This window comes from Rhinoraja longicauda, chromosome 9 (assembly GCF_053455715.1).
Source record: "Rhinoraja longicauda isolate Sanriku21f chromosome 9, sRhiLon1.1, whole genome shotgun sequence".
Classification (NCBI taxonomy): domain Eukaryota; kingdom Metazoa; phylum Chordata; class Chondrichthyes; order Rajiformes; family Arhynchobatidae; genus Rhinoraja; species Rhinoraja longicauda.
The window spans coordinates 13,804,772-13,824,946 of record NC_135961.1 but is presented as its reverse complement, the minus strand read 5'-3'; the positions used below and the strand labels follow the sequence as shown (position 1 = coordinate 13,824,946).

Below are 20,175 nucleotides of genomic sequence, written 5' to 3'. Positions count from 1 at the left end.
CTGCCTTGATACGCTGATTAATCAAGAATGAATTGTTTTGTACTCTCAGGAGGTTTTTGCATTGGAGCTTCCCGCGATTATGAGATGGAGTCATTTCTAAGGACTCTGGGATCTACGTATCATTTTAGCAAATCAGACAGAAGAACCCAAATAGTGAGAATTTCCTCTGTAGATCTCTTGAGATGGTCATCCCTGTTCTTAATTGTTCAACTATTTCCCTTTTCTAAAGCCTTAGAATTTTAACCCAATAAGCAGATTATTCTTGATGTGTCTATTTTTGAGGTATTTCTATAGGTTAAGTTTAATTCCTGTGACTGACATGGCTAAGGACAGTTTAGCAAAGTAAACAGAAGATACGGTGGGTCATTTCACCATCACCACAATTATGTACAAACAAATTAATTGTAAGGATTCTGGAGATATGATGCAGATAACCAATGCCTTATTAATAGTAACTCATAAGCCAACAAAATGTCTGAACCTTCCGTCGCTTCTGAAACCTTGATTTTTCCTACGGACTAAAAACTTAGATTTTTTTTTTTCTCGGTTGGAATTGAGAGGGGTATGAATTGGTGAAAGTGCAAAATATGTTCATGGCAGCATTTACAATTAAGGCATTTATTTTGCAATTGAGGAGGTAAAGTCTTGGTTAAGTTATATCTGTCTTTCTTGCTAGTTTTAAATTTGGTTTTAATTTTAAATGAAGTTAGACCATCAGAATCCAGATTTATAGTTTAAGCACACTTAAACATTACATATTAATTTCACGCTGGTTGCACAGGGGTGTAGTGGTAGAGTTGCTACCTTGCAGCGCCAGAGATCCAGGTTCAATCCTGACTACAGATGCTGTCCATATGGAGTTTGTTCGTTCTCCCTTTGACTATGTGGATTTACTCTGGGTCCTCTGGTTTCCTCCCAGATTCCAAATACATACAGGGCTGTAGGTTAATTGGCTTTGGTAAAATTGTTCCTTGTTTGTGCAGGGTAATGTTTGTATATAGGATAGACACAAAATGCTGGAGTAACAGAGGGTCAGACAGCATCTCTGGAGAGAAGGAATGGGTGACGTTTCGGGTCGAGACCCTTCTTCAGACTGATGTGAGGGGAGGGGGCGGGACAAAGATAGGATGTAGTAGGAGACAGGAAAACTAGTGGGATAACTGGTAAGGGGGAGGGGAATGAGAGGGACAGAGGAACTATCTGAAGTTAGAGAAATCAATGTTCATACCACTGGGGTGTAACCTGCCCAAGCAAAATATGAGATGCTGTTCCTCCAATTTGCGCTGGGCTTCACTATGACAAAGGAGGAGGCTCATGACATAAAGGTCAGACTGGGAATGGGAGGGAGCGTTGAAGTGCTGAGCCACCGGGAGATCAGGTTGATTAAGGCGGACTGAGCGAAGGTGTTGGGTGAAACGATCGCCGAGCCTGCGTTTGGTCTCGTCGATGTAGAGACGTTGACATCTAGAACAGCGGATACAATAGATGAGGTTGGAGGAGGTGCAGGTGAACCTCGGCCTCACCTGAAAAGACTGTTTGGGTCCTTGGATGGAGTCAAGGGGGGAAGTAAAGGAACAGGTGTTGCATCTACTGCGGTTGCTGGGGAAAGTACCTGTGGTTTGGGTAGGAAGGGATGAGTGGACCAGGGAGTTGTGGAGGGAACAGTCTCTGTGAAAAGCAGAAAGGGGTGGAAATGGGGAGATGCGGCCAGTGGTGGGATCCCGTTGGAGGTGACGGAAATGTTGGAGGATAATTAATTTTATACGATGGCTGATGGTGTGGAAGATGAGGACAAGGGGGACTCTATCCTTGTTACGAATGGGGAGAGGGGGAGCAAAAGTGGAGCTGCAGGATCCAGAGGAGACCCTATTGAGAGCCTCATTTATAATGGAACAGGGGAACCCCCGTTTCCTAAAGAATGAGGAGATCTCTGATGCCCTAGCATGAAACATCTCATTCTGGGCGCAGATGCGGCGTAGACGGAGGAATTGGGAGTAGGGGATAGAGTTTTTACAAGAAACAGGGTGGGAAGAAGTGTAGTCAAGATAGCTATGGGAGTCAGTAGGTTTGTATTTGATGTCGGCCACTAGTCTGTCTCCTGTGATGGAGATGGTGAGATCTAGAAATGGTAGGGAGATGTCAGAGATGGTCCAAGTATATTTAAGAGCAGGATGGAAATTAGTGCTGAAATTTATGAAGTCAGTGAGTTCTGCATGGGTGCAAAAGGTCGCACCATTGCAGTCGTCAATGTAGCGGAGGTAGAGTTCGGGGATGGGGCCAGTGTACGCCTGGAACAGGGATTGTTCAACGTACCCGACAAAGAGGCAGGCATAGCTAGGGCCCATGCGAGAGCCCATAGCTAAGCCTCTGGTTTGGAGGAAGTGGGAGGCATCAAAGGAGAAGTTGTTAAGGGTAAGAACCAGCTCTGCTAGGCGGAGAAGTGTTAGTAGATGGGGATTGGCTGGTTCTACAGTCAAGGAAGAAACGGAGGGCTTCAAGACCATCTCGGTGGGGGATGGATTGTAGAGTGATTGGACATCCATGGTAAAGATCAGGGAGTGGGGGCCTGGAAACCGGAAGTTATTGAGGAGATAGAGAGCATGTGAGGTGTCTTGGACATAGGATAGGGAGGGATTTGGAGGTACACGAACAGGCTGAAACAATGGTTTATATCCTTAGTATATAGATGAGCACTGGTCGGCACGGGCTCGGTGAGCCGAAGGGCCTCTTTCCACGCTGTATCTCTAAAGTCTAAAAAGAAAAGTGTAAATTCTAATAAATATACAGGTGATCCCTACATAATGGCCTTTTGGGTAATGGAAATTTCATAAATATTTGGGAAAGAGAATAACATTCACTGTTGCGTTAAGAATGGAAAACAAAGGTAAATGTCAATTTTTTTCGACTCATTTCTTTTTGCATGGGCCAATGACACTGTTATGGAAAATCGCAATACGGACCATTTTCCAAGAACGGAAGCATCCATCCCCATAACATAACATAACATAACATATTGGAACTAGTTTCTTAATACTAGATTTTATATGATTCATTACTATCTGCAGAGCTAATTCAATATTGTTTATATTATTTTCCCCTTTTTGTTAGTGACAGAATCTTTTTATTTGAGTATCTGAATAAACAACACAAGTCAGGCTAAAGTTGACAGCAGGGCATAGGCTCGGCTCAGTCTGACTGATGAGGAAAAAAAAATTCAGTCAGAGAGTTGTGAATCTGTGGAATTCTCTGCCTCAAAAGGCAGTGGAGGCCAATTCTCTGAATGCATTCAAGAGAGAGCTAGATAGAGCTCTTAAGGATAGCGGAGTCAGGGGGTATGGGGAGAAGGCAGGAATGGGGTACTGATTGATAATGATCAGCCATGATCCCATTGAATGGCGGTGCTGGCTCGAAGGGCCAAATGGCCTCCTCCTGCACCTATTGTCTATTGAACATAAGAAGCATTTTGGGTTAATGTTGGGTTGTAAGCAAGGGTCCTCCTAGCATAGCTAATTGTTGGAGGTACAAGTGATTGCTTGCATCTGTCACTCTATCTGGTATTGATAAGGGTACTTAGTGATTTTTAAAAAAAGTACTGCAGGTTTGTCAATATCTGAAATTGGCTTTTATAAATATAAATTGTCCCTAGTGTGTGTAGGATAGTGTTGGTGTGTGGGGATTGCTGGTCGGTGTGGATGGTGGGCCAAAGGGCCTGTTTCCACGCTATATCTCTAAACTAAACTGAGTTGCTGCCCATTAATTCTAATGCTACATTTTATTAGAGCATTATATCACATCTGCAAAATTTCACTTGTTTTATAATTTCAATTATTCTTTATGAAAGATACACATTTTATAAATGAGCTGCTTGATTTTTATGGTTGCAATTACTCGTTCAGCATCTTACAGTCAACGTTACATTTCATGGATTACAAATTAAAATAAAGCAAAGAGAATAGGGTGTGTTTAAAATGCTATATTCTCATTTAAATTAGTGGCTTTATCGTGTAATAAAGGATTATATTTGAAAAGTGTAGAAGAAGTTCCTGGAAATCAAATATTGAAACTCTTAACACCAAAACAGAAAATGCTGAAAATTCACAGCAGGTTAGGATACATCTGTGAGAAAAGAAATAGTCAAGGTTTCAGGTCAGATAAACTATAACAGGACTGAAAAGGAAACAAATGCAGGGAAGGTAGGGGTTGGGGATGCCTGTGATTGGGGGAAACCAGGATGGCCATCTGGATAAGCTGTAAACAAGGTTACCTCGGCAATGGGCAGAGTGAGAGAGTGGCAACATAGGTAAAAGAAGCTGAACAAAAACAAAATGTAGGAATTGTGAAACAGTGTGAGAGGACAAGCCCAGTCTGACCTGAGTATTTCTAGAATGTTCTGTTTTTGTTTTTGAATAAATGCTGGACTGAAGGAGCGGTAGGCACAACAATTGAGAGTGCTTGGTTATTAATTTAATAAATCCTGATACAAACTCAGTGATATTTTTGAGTCAGTGCAAAATATAAATTTCAATGTTATTAAAACTGCTGATCATTAAGACACTGTCATGCAATAAATTAAATTTAATCTTGGTTTGGACAATGTGCATTGCGATAGGTGGTTGCATGAACCTTGGAAATGTTGGAAATAAATTATGAAATAAAACTGCTTCATTCAAAATGATCAAATAGTTAAATTATGCCATTGTTATAGATAAGTAATTTTGCACAATGACTTTGCTTTCTTTAACATTTTATTGGTTTAATGTCAGTATTTTTGAGTGGGGAAAAATGGTTTTCAAATGTATAGAAATTGTCATTTTAAAATACTGTCAGTTGAATTCAATCTGTTCAAAAAGTTTAATTAAGAATGAATTCAAATGGGAAATATAAGAGAGATAACCTTCTGCCTATCATTACTGGCTCAGCCCTTTTCCGACAGTTTTTAAAATTATTTACACACTTAAGCCCATAGAAGAAACACTCTTGTAAATGATTAATAGTTATTTAGCAACTCTGGTATTGGCACAAGACACTTGCTTTCCTTCATAATTTTTTTTCCCCCAAATCATGCAAAATTTATTCAAGAGCACTGCTTCTTTAGCACTTGTTTCTGTTAAATATTTATGACGGAACGCTTGCATGTTGTGTTTAATGCCTTGCATGATCAGAACATGCATAGGCAAACTCTAGTCTGCATGCCACTTAATGAGTCTTTTTCCTTTTCTCCTTCCCTGTCTGTGCACACAGAAGACAACTATGTTGAAGGTGGGTGCTTCATAAAATTTACTTTTCTTAAGCATGTGTGTGTGTGTGTGTGTGGTGGTAAGGTGTAACAATTGAAAACAACCATGTCTTTCCAAATGGTGTCCAGTTTTAGTTCATTTAGAGCAATAGATACAATTACCACAAGTCGATAATATCGTAAAATGTTAGAATCCATTTGATATTAAGCTAATTGTTCCTGAAAGTTAATGTAAACATTTCAAAATTCTGTATTATATATTTACGGCTTATGCTTTTTTGTTCAGTCATTCACAAGACAAGTAGTTCCACATGTTTGTTTTATGTCTGGGTAACTTAAAACAAAAAGTTAATCAATAGTTTATTCCAATGTTTGATTAGTAGCTAGTTAATCAGCTCAGCTGGTGAACAAATGTAATTGATAGACATGTGCTAAAATATGGGTCACCCTTTAGTTGTAAAATCAAATATTTTTTTTCCAGAATTCTTTTTGTGTACCTTGTGACTTTTTTTTGCCACCATGTGACTAGATCTACTAGAACACTCACTCTGACTTACAGAATGATCCCAGCACAAAAGTGCACCATTTCCCATCTTGTCCATGTTAAATGCTTGCAGACCCAAAACTATTAAATCCCATTCCCTCTCTCTTTGACTGCAGCTCTGCAAACTATTTTACTTCAAGTCCCTTCCTAATTCCCTTTTGGAAGCACTGATTAAATTTGCTTGCAGGTATTCAGATCTTGACAACTTTGCATTGTTAAAAATAAATGTTAACTTATATTTAAAGAAATGCATGAATTGGAATTTAGGTGAAACACATTGGGCCAGGCAAATACCAGTTTTGGTTAGCTTTGTGCCAGAATCCTTCTGGGAAGTTAATTGTGACCTAAAATGTTTGTGACAGATAAAGAACCATCTGTTCTCCAAATAGGGTCAATGAAAGTTATAGCAAGACCCTGGATATTGGACTTAACATAAAGCACTATGGAAACTTCTAAGTAACAGGGTAAAGTCCAAACATTGGGTCATCTTTGTGTTAAGAAATAATTATTGTGGTTTGCTCCGCCTTTAATGCTATTAAAACATGACCTGCACACTTCACATATGGCAGCTCCTTGCTAGGTGGGCATTGAAAGAAGAGCGCTTATTTTTTAAAGAGGTATCTTCAGCTGCCGTAGAGATGAGGGAGAATGGTGGGGAGCAGCTTATGGAGACATCTCCCTATCCTAGCATAATGAGGTGGGTTTGATTCCATCTGTTGGTTCTGTGATCAGGCAGAATCAACTCTGTGGATGAAGAGTTTTGCGAGCTGCAAGTTAGCAGTTCACAGATGCCCCAGTCTTTACGAAAGCTTACCGATACTGGTTTTGATTTGAATAAAAGTTTCTATTGATGTTACCTTACATTTAAAAAACAATTTCTGTGGATCAATTTAATTCATGGACAGTTCACTACTTTCATCATGATGTCAATATGATGTACTCATTTTATCATGAGAGTTTATTTTTACAAAGGCCACATGCCAGTATCCCTTGATCTAAATTATGTTGACTTATGAAGTTGAACTGAGTATTTTGAACTGAACTGGCATCATGTGTACAATGTGGAATTTACAATTTGGGTAAATTATTTCAAGAAATGGTTAGTTCAATTTACTATGGGGTAGGGCTACAGTAGGGCGTAGGTGGAAATATTTCAAAATGATTCTTATACATAATTTACAAAGCAAAAAACAAGCATGCAAGGTGCAATTCTCTGCTTGTGTGTTTGTCAATTAGGCCAGAGAGTCATAGAGCTGTACAGCATGAATCCAGGCACTTGAACCCACCCCACCTTGTGCATGCTGAACAAATTGACATATTGGGCTAGCCTTGCATTTGTCCCACACCCTCCTGACCCATCCTATCCATATATCTGTCCAAACTTCTTTAAAAATGTGTATTTGTATCTGCTTCTGTAGCAACTCATTCCAATTATGGACTACACTCTGAGTGAAAAAGATGCGCCTGAGATATCGCTTAAATCTTTCCCTTCCAACATTAAGCCTATGCATCTTCTCCCTATAATTCAATCCCACAGGCTTGGGTAATATCTTGGTGCATCTTTTTTTGCACCATTTCCAACTAAATGACACCTATAGTCAGGTGAGCGAACTGTACACAGTACTGCTGGTGTGGTCTCACCAATGTCTCGTACAGCTCGTGATGTTCCATCATTTGTGCTCAATACCCTTCTGAAATGAAAGCAGGCGTGTCAAACACATGGGGAATAGAAAGACGGTTCCTTATTTATTCCCAACTTCCTGTGTATCTGTGAAGATGATCATAGGATCAGAGGCCGGATGTTTAAAATGTTTATTGTTTTTTGCTTGTAGTTCATGAATCTACATTGACCAGAAGTATATTTATGCCAAAATGATAAATACCACAATTTGTAATATTTATATCTATAATAATATAGGATGCAGTTGACTCTCAGCTATGCTCATGCGCTCAGTTATTTATTTCATGCCCCTTAGGTTGGAGAATGGAAGTAAACACCAATATCCCTATATTCATCAAGGAAACTAGACAACCATTTGAACCTGTTCACTTTAAATCCTTATCCTAGAAATGTGGTTTGCCAGCCAATTTATTGCTCATAATTACTGATGCTTTAATTTATTTTGACAAACAGCTTTACATAATAAGCCAGAAATGTATTTGTGTTTTTATACTACTGACCTTCCATAATGATCTGCACAAGCTTGAGTGGATGAAATAACAGACAACAGAGCTGAGAAATAATGACTATTTATTCATTTTAAATTGTGCTAGGCAGCATTTTAGAATTTACATTCTCAATAATTATGTTTATTAGCTGAGACGTTGGAAAAACGCCTGATGTAGTGCAAAAATAATGGTTACATTTCAAATTTGCTGTTGAGTTCATGAGTAGGTTTTGAAAATGTTGAAGAGGATAATTTAGGATTAGACTCCTAAACTAGCTGACAAATTGACAACTTTAAAAAGCCTATCAGCTAAATAGACCAAGACCTATGTGGCGTGTGGTAAGCAGTGTGTAAAGAATATGTGACCTTATTGAAGCTGATGTTGATGAACTGGTTGCCTTGTCTTCCTCTGGAAGAATGTTCATCTTTTGAGACAATGCAACAGTGGAATTCTCAGTAGTGATGGTATCCATTCCTTCTGAGTACTTTGCTTATGAATAAATTTGGTTTCCAAGCTATGTTGCATACTTTTTGTGATGTAATTGGCATGAGTGCTCTCACCGAATTTAAGCCATTGCCTCCATTTTGAGGACACATTTATGGCAATATTACCATCTATTGAACGCAATTCAATTTTATTTATTTTAAATTTAGATCTTATAATTTGTTAGTCTGCTCCTCACTACGTGTACATTTTGAGCTGCAATTCTGTTTTGAAAATGTCATTTTTTGCAAAAGATATATTTTTTGTTATTTTCACATGCACATACCTACTCTTAATTAATTTCTTTTGCATTCAGTTGAGTACATCCATGGGCCAAATTTTATTGCGCTTGTTCTGACACACTGCAGTTTTGTCATAGTTTATACCTTTTCAGTTCATGGCCTTTGATGTGAAAAATGAATCAGTAGATTAAAGCAGTATTGAGGGCTGTCATGAAATGGGAAAAATACCAATAACAGGTGACTTTAATTTGCATTTGCAAAACTTAATATTGTTTTTTTTAAGTAAAATTTCTTTCTCTTTTTCTCATTCAGTTTTCGTAACAACAGTCTCCATACAATATTAGCTTGCCACTTGTTCATTCAAATGCATCTGAGACACCATGTAAACCTACAATTGTTCCTTTTGTTTCACAATCACAACTTTTGTTCACACCTTCTGTCTTTTCATCTCTGGCCTTTGTCCAACCATCTACCTATCAAAAAAACCTGTCCTCACCTATATTAACCAACTATTTGCCAGGCTTTGTCCTGCTATTCCTCTCTCCCAGCTTTCTTCCACCCCCCGCCCCCCCCCCATCATAGTCAGTCTGAAGAAGGGTCCCGATGTGAATCTTTACTATCCATGTTCTCCTGGCCCGCTGAGTTATCATATCATATCATATATATACAGCCGGAAACAGGCCTTTTCGGCCCTCCAAGTCCGTGCCGCCCAGTGATCCCCATACATTAACACTATCCTACACCTACTAGGGACAATTTTTACATTTACCCAGCCAATTAACCTACATACCTGTACGTCTTTGGAGTGTGGGAGGAAACCGAAGATCTCGGAGAAAACCCACGCAGGTCACGGGGAGAACGTACAAACTCCTTACAGTGCAGCACCCGTAGTCAGGATTGAACCTGAGTCTCCGGCGCTGCATTCGCTGTAAAGCAGCAACTCTACCGCTGCGCTACCGTGCCACCCTTACTGCAGCCCTTTGCGTCTTTTGTAAACCAGCATCTGCTGTCCTTTGGTTCCATATGAACTTGCATAACTGCTGGTGAGTCTTAACAAATTCCATGACATACCTTTGGATTCCTGCAACGGAGAGATGTGACAGGTTCAGAATGGTCAATCTGTCAGCAAGCTTGGTATCTCAAACTATCCGTTGTCTAAACAAATTAGATGTCCTTGCTTTGTCTTAGAACTGCCAATATTTACCAGAAAATTCCAGTTCCATCTGTCCATGATGCCTGAAGGGTAAATTAACAACCTGTAATTTTGGAGTGAAGCAATGAATGCTTGCATTGAAAATATATTAAATTAGTTAATTGTTGGCAGAAAGCCGAAAGAACTGCACTCTACAGGAAAATCTCCCATAGTTAGATGCCAATTCTAGCTTGACTAGTCACTGACCAGTGATTGAATGCCTTATGAGGAATTGTGGATCTGTTACTCAATTGAAATGAACTTTCAAGCAGTCCTTTAATGGGCAGTCGAAAATATACACAAAATCAAACTTTAAAAAAACTTTTGACAACCCACAGATCCAATAATTCCAGGAATTGAAACTCTGATTGTTTTAAGCTAGTTACATATATTAATATTTTGTAATTTGCAATTGATTGTATTAGCCAAGTATGAAAACAAAACAAGTATGTAAATCATACGAGGAATTTGATTTGTCTTGGTCATACCAAAAAAGTAACAAAATACGCAATTCTTTCCTCCCTTTTCGCCCGTGATCGGGGAGTCGAACCATCTGCAGTCAGGGCAATTGAAGCTCCCGCAGCCGGTAATCGAAGCTCTCGCGTCGGGGCAGTCGAAGCTCCTGCGGTTGGAGCTCCCGATGTCGGTCGCTAACCAGGGACCGCGAGCTCCATGATGTTAAGTCCGCAGGCTCCTGCTGTTGGAGCTCCCAAGGTTGATACCTAGCAAGAGGCCTCCAGCTCCACGATGTTAGGCCGCAGTGCAGACGGAGATACGATAAGGAAAAAATCACATCTCTGTCGAGGAAAGAGATAAAAATAGTTTCCCCCACCCCCCCCTCCCTCCACCCCCCCCTCCCTCCACCCCCCCCCCATCCTCCACCCCCCCCCCACATAATACAAAACTAAAGATACATTAAAACAACATTTAACTACAGACTAAAAAACAATAAAGAGAGAATGGGACGAGACACTGTTGGCAGGGCAGCCGTTGTTACTTGTCTTTTCTATGTTACAACTAATTCCCCCAAAAAAGCATCAGCATTCTTGTCTGTCGCTGCAATGTCAAGAGATATCAAAACATATCAGATATTCCTGTGCCCAATCTCTGTGTGAACTCAAATTCAAAGGTCTGTTATTCTACTCTCCCAGCAGGAATAGTAGGAACTTTCTAGCAATGGATAGTGGGATAGTGAAAGGATTATTTTCAAATTAAAATACATGCTGCTACCTTCCCCATCACCCCACAATATGAGCTGTGCTGAAACAATATGAATCTTTCTTTGAAGATGTCTAATTAGGTTCAATGTTAGTGAGAGTTAAGTGGTTGGTCCCTGATTTAACTCTTATCCATCTAAGTACCAATTAGGGAGGTAATTTTAACTGCTTCCATTGATTGGAGGCCTAGCTACCAGGAACCACAGAGGCAGCCAGTGGATGTCAGGACATATTTAGCACTTATACCATTATGTGGTATATTGCTACTTCTTAGAACCTCTGAAAACAAAAACTGATTAAAGTAAAATTGAAAATGAGTTGGTAAACAACTTGAGTTTAGACTTCACGCAACATGCATTTCTAAAACATTATAAATAATGAGGCCTGTAAAAGTAAAATATTTATGGTTAAGGGTTGCCATTGTGTAGAATGTATGTATAATTAAGTATTGAACTTAACTGGGGCTGACTTATTGTTGGCATGGAGCTGAATTTGGTTGAAATATTGATGGCACAGGAATATTCTATCTTAACTGGAACCACTTAAAAAAGGTTTTTATGTGCTGGAAGCATGCGGCGTAAGTAGATGGTGCTATCAGTCTGTGTGCAATGCAAGTTTGACCTGAGTATAATGGAACCACAAAATGCATCTAATACAGTCTATGAACCAAGCACAGTAAACTGGGTCCGAACAGCAGAAAAACTACTAACTGGGTCAATCTGGCAGGAGTTCCTTGTAGATTGAAATTACAGCACATGTTTTACAATGCAATAAAATCTCCTGCCCTTGTTTGTAACAAGAGATCTGGTCACAATAACTAATGAACTTGAAACAGCTTTAACTTATGTCAACAATAATTTAAAACTCCACCAAGGAAATTTAGGAAGGCATGAACTGCATGAATTGTGATAGCTGTATCTTTAGTGCCTTTGGCTTGCATGCTTTGGTGATTTTAAAGCATATTCAGAGGCTTAAAAATGCACATGAAGAACTGGCTTTTGGCAGCTACAAATGTTTTTCTGAAACAGATCAGCAATTATTTTGATGTTAATTGCTAAAATTAAATATTCACAACCATATTATTCAAAAAGTAAGTCATAAAGACACAATGTCCTAGAAAACAGAAGAAACATCATTGGTGTAGAATGCTAATTTTCTGCTTACTCCAAATTATTGTGACATAAATCAGCTTATAGATATTTTCCTAAGAATATAATCACCCATGCTAATGTATTGCTTGAAGTCTCGGATCTTCCTAATCCAATGAAGCATCAAGTTTGAAGCCTTGCATGCAATCCGCAATGATAAAATTGAATAGATTTTTGAGGAGAGAGAGGTAGGGCATGAACTATATTATTCCAAAATAGCCCCGAGAGGCTATTTCCTGTTTCTCTTGCTTTTGCTTTCTCTACTTCAAGTTCAATACTTCAGATCAGTTTGGGTTTTCTTACAGATATATAGTAAACATTTTAATGAACTGTAAATACCCCTGATAGGAATTTTTTAGTCTATGCGAGCCACAGGGCAGATGGCTGGGGTTCAGCAAATGTGATACTATTGGTCAGAAGTATTAGGGATAAACCTAGTGGTATGAATATTGACTTCTCTAAATTCAAGTAACCCTTGCTTTCCCTCTCTCTATACCTTTCCCATCCTAGTTCTCTGACCCATCTGACTGCCCCCTTGATTATTTTTTAATCTTTGTATGCTTTGTTGCCACAATGATCCATTCTACATTTTCCTTAACCTTTGTCCCATTTGATGCCTCATTTTCACACTTACATTCTTTATCTCTCTGTCAACCTCACCCCTGACTCTCAGTCTGGAGAAGGGTCTCGACCCGAAATGTCACCCATTCCTTCTATCCAGAGAGGCTGCCTGTCCCACTGAGTTACTCCAGCATTTTATGTCTTATCTTCAATGTAAACCAGCATCTACAGTTCCTTCCGACACATAAACTGGGTAATTGCAGGCTGGTGTGTCTGATGTTTGTTAGAAGGAAGTTATTGGGGAAAAAATAAATCCTGCTGGACAAATTAATCTGCACTTGGAGTGGCAGGGATTAATCAAAGATCATGGCTTTAAGGCTTTAATAATAATAATAAATTTTACTTATCATATGTAGGTTGGCACAGGGTCAACGTTACAATGAAATGCATTTGACAAGACAACCTCAGCAGTAATATTCCAAGGATAAATAAGATTTAAATTTTTTTTAAAGACATTAGTAAGGTAAAAAGACAATATTAAAAATAGGCAAAAAGACTATTAAAAATAATCAACAGATATGATTTGAAATGTGTTTGAGTTCAGAGGCCTGATGGCCTGATGGTAGAAACTGTTCTTAAGTCTGGTGGTACGCGCAGCCATACTCCTGTATCGTCTGCCTGACGGTAACAAGGAGAACAGCCTGCGTGCTGGGTGGCTGTGGTCCTTGATGATGCTGCGTGCCTTCTGCAGGCACCGCCGGTAGAAAATGTCCTGAATGGCCGGGAGACAGTTGCCAGTGATGTGCTGTGCCGTCTTCACCACTCTCTGTAATGATTTGTGGCTGTGGGCAAAACAGTTCCTGTACCAGACTGTAATACAGCCCGTCAGCAGGCTCTCATTGGTGCACCTGTAGATGTTTGTGAGGATGCTGGCGTTCATGCCAAACTTCCTCAGTCTTCTCAGGAAAAAGAGCTGCTGGTGGGCCTTCTTTGTTATTGTGTCCGTGTGCAGTGTCCAGGAAAGGTCCTCAGTGATATGCACACAGAGGAACTTAAAGCTGCTGACCCTTTCAACCTCAGCATCACCGATGTGGATGGGGAGGTGTCCACTCCCCCGCTGTCTCCTGTAGTCCACCATCATCTCTTTAGTATAAGAAAATAACTGCAGATGCTGGTACAAATCGATTTATTCACAAAATGCTGGAGTAACTCAGCAGGTCAGGCAGCATCTCGGGAGAGAAGGAATGGGTGACGTTTCGGGTCGAGACCCTTCTTCAGACTGATGTCGGGGGTGGGACAAAGGAAGGATATAGGTGGAGACAGGAAGATAGAGGGAGATCTGGGAAGGAGGAGGGGAAGGGAGGGACAGAGGAGCTATCTGAAGTCTCTTTAGTTTTGCTGACATTGAGAGAGAGGTTATTTTCCTGGCACCAGCTGTTTAGTGCCTTTACCTCCTCTCTGTAGGCCATCTCATTGTTGTCTGTGATGAGGCCCAAGATGGTCGTGTCATCAGCAAACTTTAGGATGATGTTTGAGCTGTGCTTAGCAGTACAGTCGTGCGTGAACGGGGAGTACAGGAGAGGGCTGAGCACACAGCCCTGTGGTGTGCCTGTGTTGAGGATCAGTGAGGAAGAGGTGTGGCTGCCAATTCTCACCACCTGGGGCCTGCCCGTTAGGAACGAATATCCATCCGCAGATGGAGGTCTCCAGTCCAAGATCAAGGGGCTTGGAGATACTGCTCAACCCAACTAGTATCTTTTTTGCTCCAAATTCCAGTATCTGCAGTTCCTTGTATCTCAATAGGAAGGACATGGTTGCATTGGAGAAGGTGCAGAGAAAATTCACCAAGCCTTTGCCTCGGATAGAACATTTCAGTTACAAGGAGAGACTGGGTCGGCTGTTTTTATTTTCCGTGGAGCAGCAAATCCTGATGAGGTAGCTGATGGGGTTGTACAAAATTATGATGATCTTAGATTGGATGGAATGCTGAAATTATTTCCCTAGAGTAGAGGGTTCAAAAATATAGGTGTAGATTTGGGGAGAAATGTTTAGAGGGGATCTGCAAAGGAATTTATTTCACTGAGAGGGTGGTTGGCACCAGGAACACGCCTTCTGTGCTTCCACAGTATTCAAGCATCTAGACGAACACATGTATTGAGGCTGTAGGCCAAGTGTTTAGTTTAGTTTAGAGATACCGCGCAGAAACAGGCCCTTCGGTCCACCGGATCTGCATCGACCAGCGATCCCTGCATATCAACACTATCCTACACCCACCAGGGACAATTTTTACATTTACCAAGCCAATTAACCTACAAACCTGTACGTCTTTGGAGTGTGGGAGGAAACTGAAGATCTCGGAGAAAACCCATGCAAGTCACAGGGAGAACATACAAACTCCGTACAGACAGCGCCCGTAGTCGGGATTGAACCCGGGTCTCCAGCGCTGCATTCGCTGTAAGGCAGCAACTTTACCGCTGCACCACCGTGCCTCCCCCCCCCCCCTCCTTGTTGGTGCAGGAAAACTCAATGTTACTGTTCAGTAGAGCTAGTGAATATTTAAATAATAATTTTAAAACATTTGTTCGGGAAGTTAGGGGTATTATTTAACAATTAATTTCAGTTTCATCTTAAAACCCAGCTGTCATTGTAAGTGTAAATGGTTCTTATAAATCTATCCTGAAATGCTTAGTTTCATGCAAAGGCAAAGTTACTAAACTGTTAGTTTTGAAAGAAATGTGGTGTTAGTAAGAATGAAAGGCAAATTTCATGGAATTACAACTGAAGCTGATTCCAAAGACAAGGATCCTGTGCTAGTGGTGAACCATAGCAGTAGAGGTCTGCATTTTCAATGACAGCAAGTGACCAAATTAGATGCTGCACAACATTAATTGAAAATCTTTCCATTTGTTTCTCCCAATTGAGAGAGAGGGAAATTCAAAATCTGAAGGATCTCGTCCCGATATGTCACCCATTTCTTCTCTCCAGAGATGCTGCCTGTCCTGCTGAGTTACTCCAGCATTTTGTGTCTACTGTGTAAACCAGTATTGCAGTTCCTACTCAAAAAAAAATTGTAAAAGATGTACCCAGAAAAGTGAACACTTTCACTGTTATCAACAGTCAATGGTTTGGATAGTTTGCTGACACCTTGAGATTGGTACTTTTATCTCCTTTTTTCCTTTTAGAAGGAATGCTCCACTATTTCAACTGATTGTCACAATATATTTCTTTTACTTGTGACATGGTGTTTAATAGTTCACTGAAACCAAAATATTATAATTCTATTTTCAATGAAACATCTTTGCATAACTTTCAGGGTGACTATTTTCAAGGAAGCGGTTCTTTCAAAAATAAGATTTTGATACTCATCGGTTTGATTGCAGAGCTGTGCTGAACTTACTTGCATCAAAAGGTGCATCAGTTGACCTCTGTTTTCATAATATAACGTGTGAAAAGCCTGCGAGAGTCCCTGCTCTTGGTTACCGCCCACTAAAGGTTTACCCAAAATCTACATGCCTCAAGTAGGATTGGGATTTCTTGGACTCTCATTAAAGTAAAGTAGTCTGGGAACTTCTCAGACTTGTTTCGTCAAAATTGGTGATTCAAGGATGAGTGCACTTTGTGAGGCATGAAAACCTGGCATGAAAACTGTGCTGTTAGAAGACAGCAAGTGAAGCCAAAGTTAGTCACTGATTAATACAGCATGGCCCAACCTGTCCAGAGTGACCCAGATGCCCCATCTTGGGTAGTGTTTGCCTGTGTTTTGCCCATATCCCATTAAACCTTTTCTATCCATCTATCTGCCCAAGATTATCCTAAATGGTGCTATAGTTCCTGCCTTAAGTACCTCGTATGGCAGCTTGTTCCATATGCCCATCCCCTGAGGAGAAAAAGTTGCCACTCAGGTACCTATGAAAGTTTGTTTCTCTCATCATAAACCTATGTTGTTTGGTTTATGATTCTCCTACCCTGGGTAAAAGACTCTGTGTTCACCCTATCTATTCCCCGTACACCTCAAGGAGATCGCCCCATAGCCTCCTGCGCTCCAAGGAATAAAGTCCCAGCATGCTCAACCTAATCAATGGCACTTGTCACAAGGGCATAGCACACAACAGTGGCCACATTTTGGGTGCCACGATAGCTCAATCCCCCAAGTCCTGGTAGAATCCTCGTAAATCTTCACTGCTCTCTTTCCAGTTTAATGACATCCTTCCTACAGCAGGATGACCAAAACTGAACAGAGTACTCCAAATGTGGCCTTACCAACATCTTGTTTACCTGTAACATAATGTTCCAACTGCGATACTCAGTACCTTGACTGATGAAGATCAATGTGTACCAAAAACCTTCTTAACCACCCTACTTATCTATGATGCCACTTTCAGGGAACTTAATACATGTAGTCCTAGTCCCCTCTGCTCTACAACACTCCCCAAGGTCTTACCTTGCACTGAGAACATCTTTCTATTGTTGATATTCAAATACAGATGGAAAGAGAGTAATTTTCACATACTATAGCATATTTAACTATATTTTCTTTTTATTTTCCCTCCATATCCTTTGTTATCCAAGTTCCCAAATCTTGCTATCTTTGCTCGCTGCCCTTGCATGAACATGATAGTTCTGAACTCTGACTAATTCTCTTTTCAAAGAGTCCCATTGTCAGCTGTTCCCATAGGCTCCTTGTTTACCTTTTGCCAGATCTCTCTCCCACTGTTATATCAGCCTTCCCCCACCTCTGGTTTAGGTACAGTCCATCCTCCTTGCACAGGCCCCAAGTACTCCAGACACAATCCCAATGATCTAGATACCAAAAGCCCACTCTCCTGCACATTCATCTGTGCTTTCCTCATTTCTATCGTCATAAGCCTGTGGCACAGGCTATGATCCTGGTGTTACAACTCTATAGATTCATATTTCAAACATTCTTCCAAATTCCTTTAAATCGCTTCGCAGGATCTTGTCCCTGCTTCTACTTATGATGTTCATATCTACATGTTCCAATCTTTGGTGGTTCTTCTTCCATTTTCATAGTGTCCTGTAAACAATCGGAGACATTCCTGGCACCAAGGAGACAACTTATCATTCTGGACTCTCATTGTCAGTCACTGAAGCAACCCATCTGTCACCTCACCAATGAATCTCACAACTGCTTGTCTCGACATTTCCCTCCTTTCCTATGTTTCCGAGTCAGCCATGGTGTCACAAACTTAGCTGTTGCTTCTTTCCTCTGCGTGGCCATCTCCTCCTTTCCACCTACAGTATCTGAAATGGTATACCTCTTGGGAGAATGACCACGGGGCTCTCCTGCATTATGTGCCTGCAGTTACTGCCCTTCGTAGTGGTCAACTATATTCTTTCTGTACCTGTGGCATGGCCAACTCTCGAAACACACGATCTGCAACATTTCCCGTAACCTGAATTTATTCACAACTCCAGCCACTCTATGCTGCCTCTCGGGAACTGCAGAAGGACACACCTCCTACAGGTGTAAGCACCAGGGTCACTGGAAATGTCCCTGATCTTCCACATCCTGCAGGAGAAGAACACTATTGTCATAGCTTACATATCTTTTATCCTCAATCCCTTCCACAAAGGAAGTAAAACAATAACATGGTCACTGCTTATGCTGCACACCAAAGCTAGATGCTCAACAGAGCCCACATGTTGGTCTTCAAAGCAGCACTTCAAGCTAATAACCCCACTCAGTTTAATTGTTACACCATTGGCGGTCATGACTTTAGCTGAAAGGATCTCAAACTCACAAAATATCTCTACCTCATCCTTTAGAGTGTTCCTTTAATCCTATTGTATTATCCAAGTTTGGGTCACTTATCCTTGGGTATTTGGTATTACATTCTTTTTTAAACAACCCTATGAAATATGTAGAGCTTTTATTGCTTTTAACAAAACAAACTTTGTTACTGCTGAAGATAAACGAAAAAAGCTGGAGTACCTCAACTGGTCAGACAGCATCTCTGGAGAAAAGGAAGTGGTGACGTTTCAGCTCGAGACCCTTCTTCAGACTGGTCTCGACCTGAAACGTCACCTATTCCTTCCAAAGATGCTATCTGACCTGAGTTACTCCAGCTTTTTGTGTCTATCTTTGGGTTAAACCAGCATCTGCAGTTCCTTCCTACGCATTTGTTGGCTGCTGAATTATGTTCTTTTCATGTTTCATGATGAAAGGATGAGGTGCCTGGATTTCGGGCACCGACACAGTTTTTATTGAAAGGTGCTAATGAGTGTCTTGTAGATTGATCCTGTGACATTTTATTAATCATCAGTTACAAAAATGACAACAGTTTTTACCCTACGCCATTCAAGTGTTCATGATGTCACAATGTGCTTTACAGCCAATGCATTATTGTATTGTTTATTGTTATTCGGATAACTATGGGAGTCATTCTGTACAAACCAGGGTTAAAGAGATTTATAAACACTTTGTTTTGCATTGTTCATGGAACAAATCTTCAAAAGAGGGGTTCTTTTTCTCCCAATTCAGGAGAGAACTCCCCATGTTTAATTACTTATGCATGGATTTTTTTTTGGGGGGGGGGGGCAGATGCAAATGAGGATAAGATCTCTAGAGAGCTTTTACTAGATAATCTGAATTGGACAGTCATGGATTGGAATTATGGCTCCAATATCACGAGGCTGATTTTCTGCTGTGTGCTCTGGGCTTTCACCTGGGAAGGTATGTTGAGGGGGGAAAAATCTATGATAGTATCAGAATATGAATGCAGAACTTCACAGATATTATGATCAAGAAAAAAAGGAAATAACACACTGCTGCATCATAATAGCTAGTATCACTGTTTATAAATAATGCCTTTGCCGAAGTGGTCTGGCAGTTTACTCCATCAGGAGTACAAAGAGCTCAGTTGATGTCTATACCATAAGGTTTTAGAGATGAGTCTTAGCAGGAGGAATCTTCAACAAAGCATGTGCTGATGAAAAATTCAAGTCAATGAAACAACAATATGTTTGCATATTTTGGTATCCAGTAAGGGAAACAGAATTGCAAAGCTGACACTTGAAGTTGGTTGACTATTTGAGTGGAGGCATTTCTGCAAGAAAAGGAGCAGATGCAGCTTCAGACCACCAACTCCTGGTAGGGAAATTCAAGCTAAAAGCATTTCGAAGAAGTCTAAACAGGTCACCACTGGCAGTGCAGCCACATATTCCCAAATCCAGGATACCACTACATATTAAGTGTGATAGACCAACAAAATCAGAAATAAAGGCTGCAATCAAGCAACTGAAAACTGGCAAGGCTGCTTGCCCTGACAATATTCCACCTGAAGCCCTTAAAGTAGATATAGACTCAACAACAGACATGCTCTACGGCTTCTTTGGGAGAATTTGGGAGGAGGAAAAGACACC

The 20,175-nt window shown here is 40.5% G+C and overlaps 1 protein-coding gene across 28 annotated transcripts in view; it reads left to right on the top strand.

Moving 5' to 3' along the window:
- The window catches only part of nrxn1a (neurexin 1a), a 1,341,442-nt gene that overhangs the window by 174,462 nt on the left and 1,146,805 nt on the right, over nt 1-20,175 (top strand). For 25 of the 28 annotated variants that reach the window (XM_078404791.1, XM_078404790.1, XM_078404793.1 and 22 more), the window contains one exon: nt 5,242-5,259. The exons of the other annotated variants lie outside the window; for them this stretch is intronic. In XM_078404791.1, coding sequence (XP_078260917.1) covers nt 5,242-5,259 — 18 coding nt within the window. The remainder of the gene's footprint in view (nt 1-5,241; nt 5,260-20,175) is intronic. 28 annotated transcript variants of the gene reach the window in all.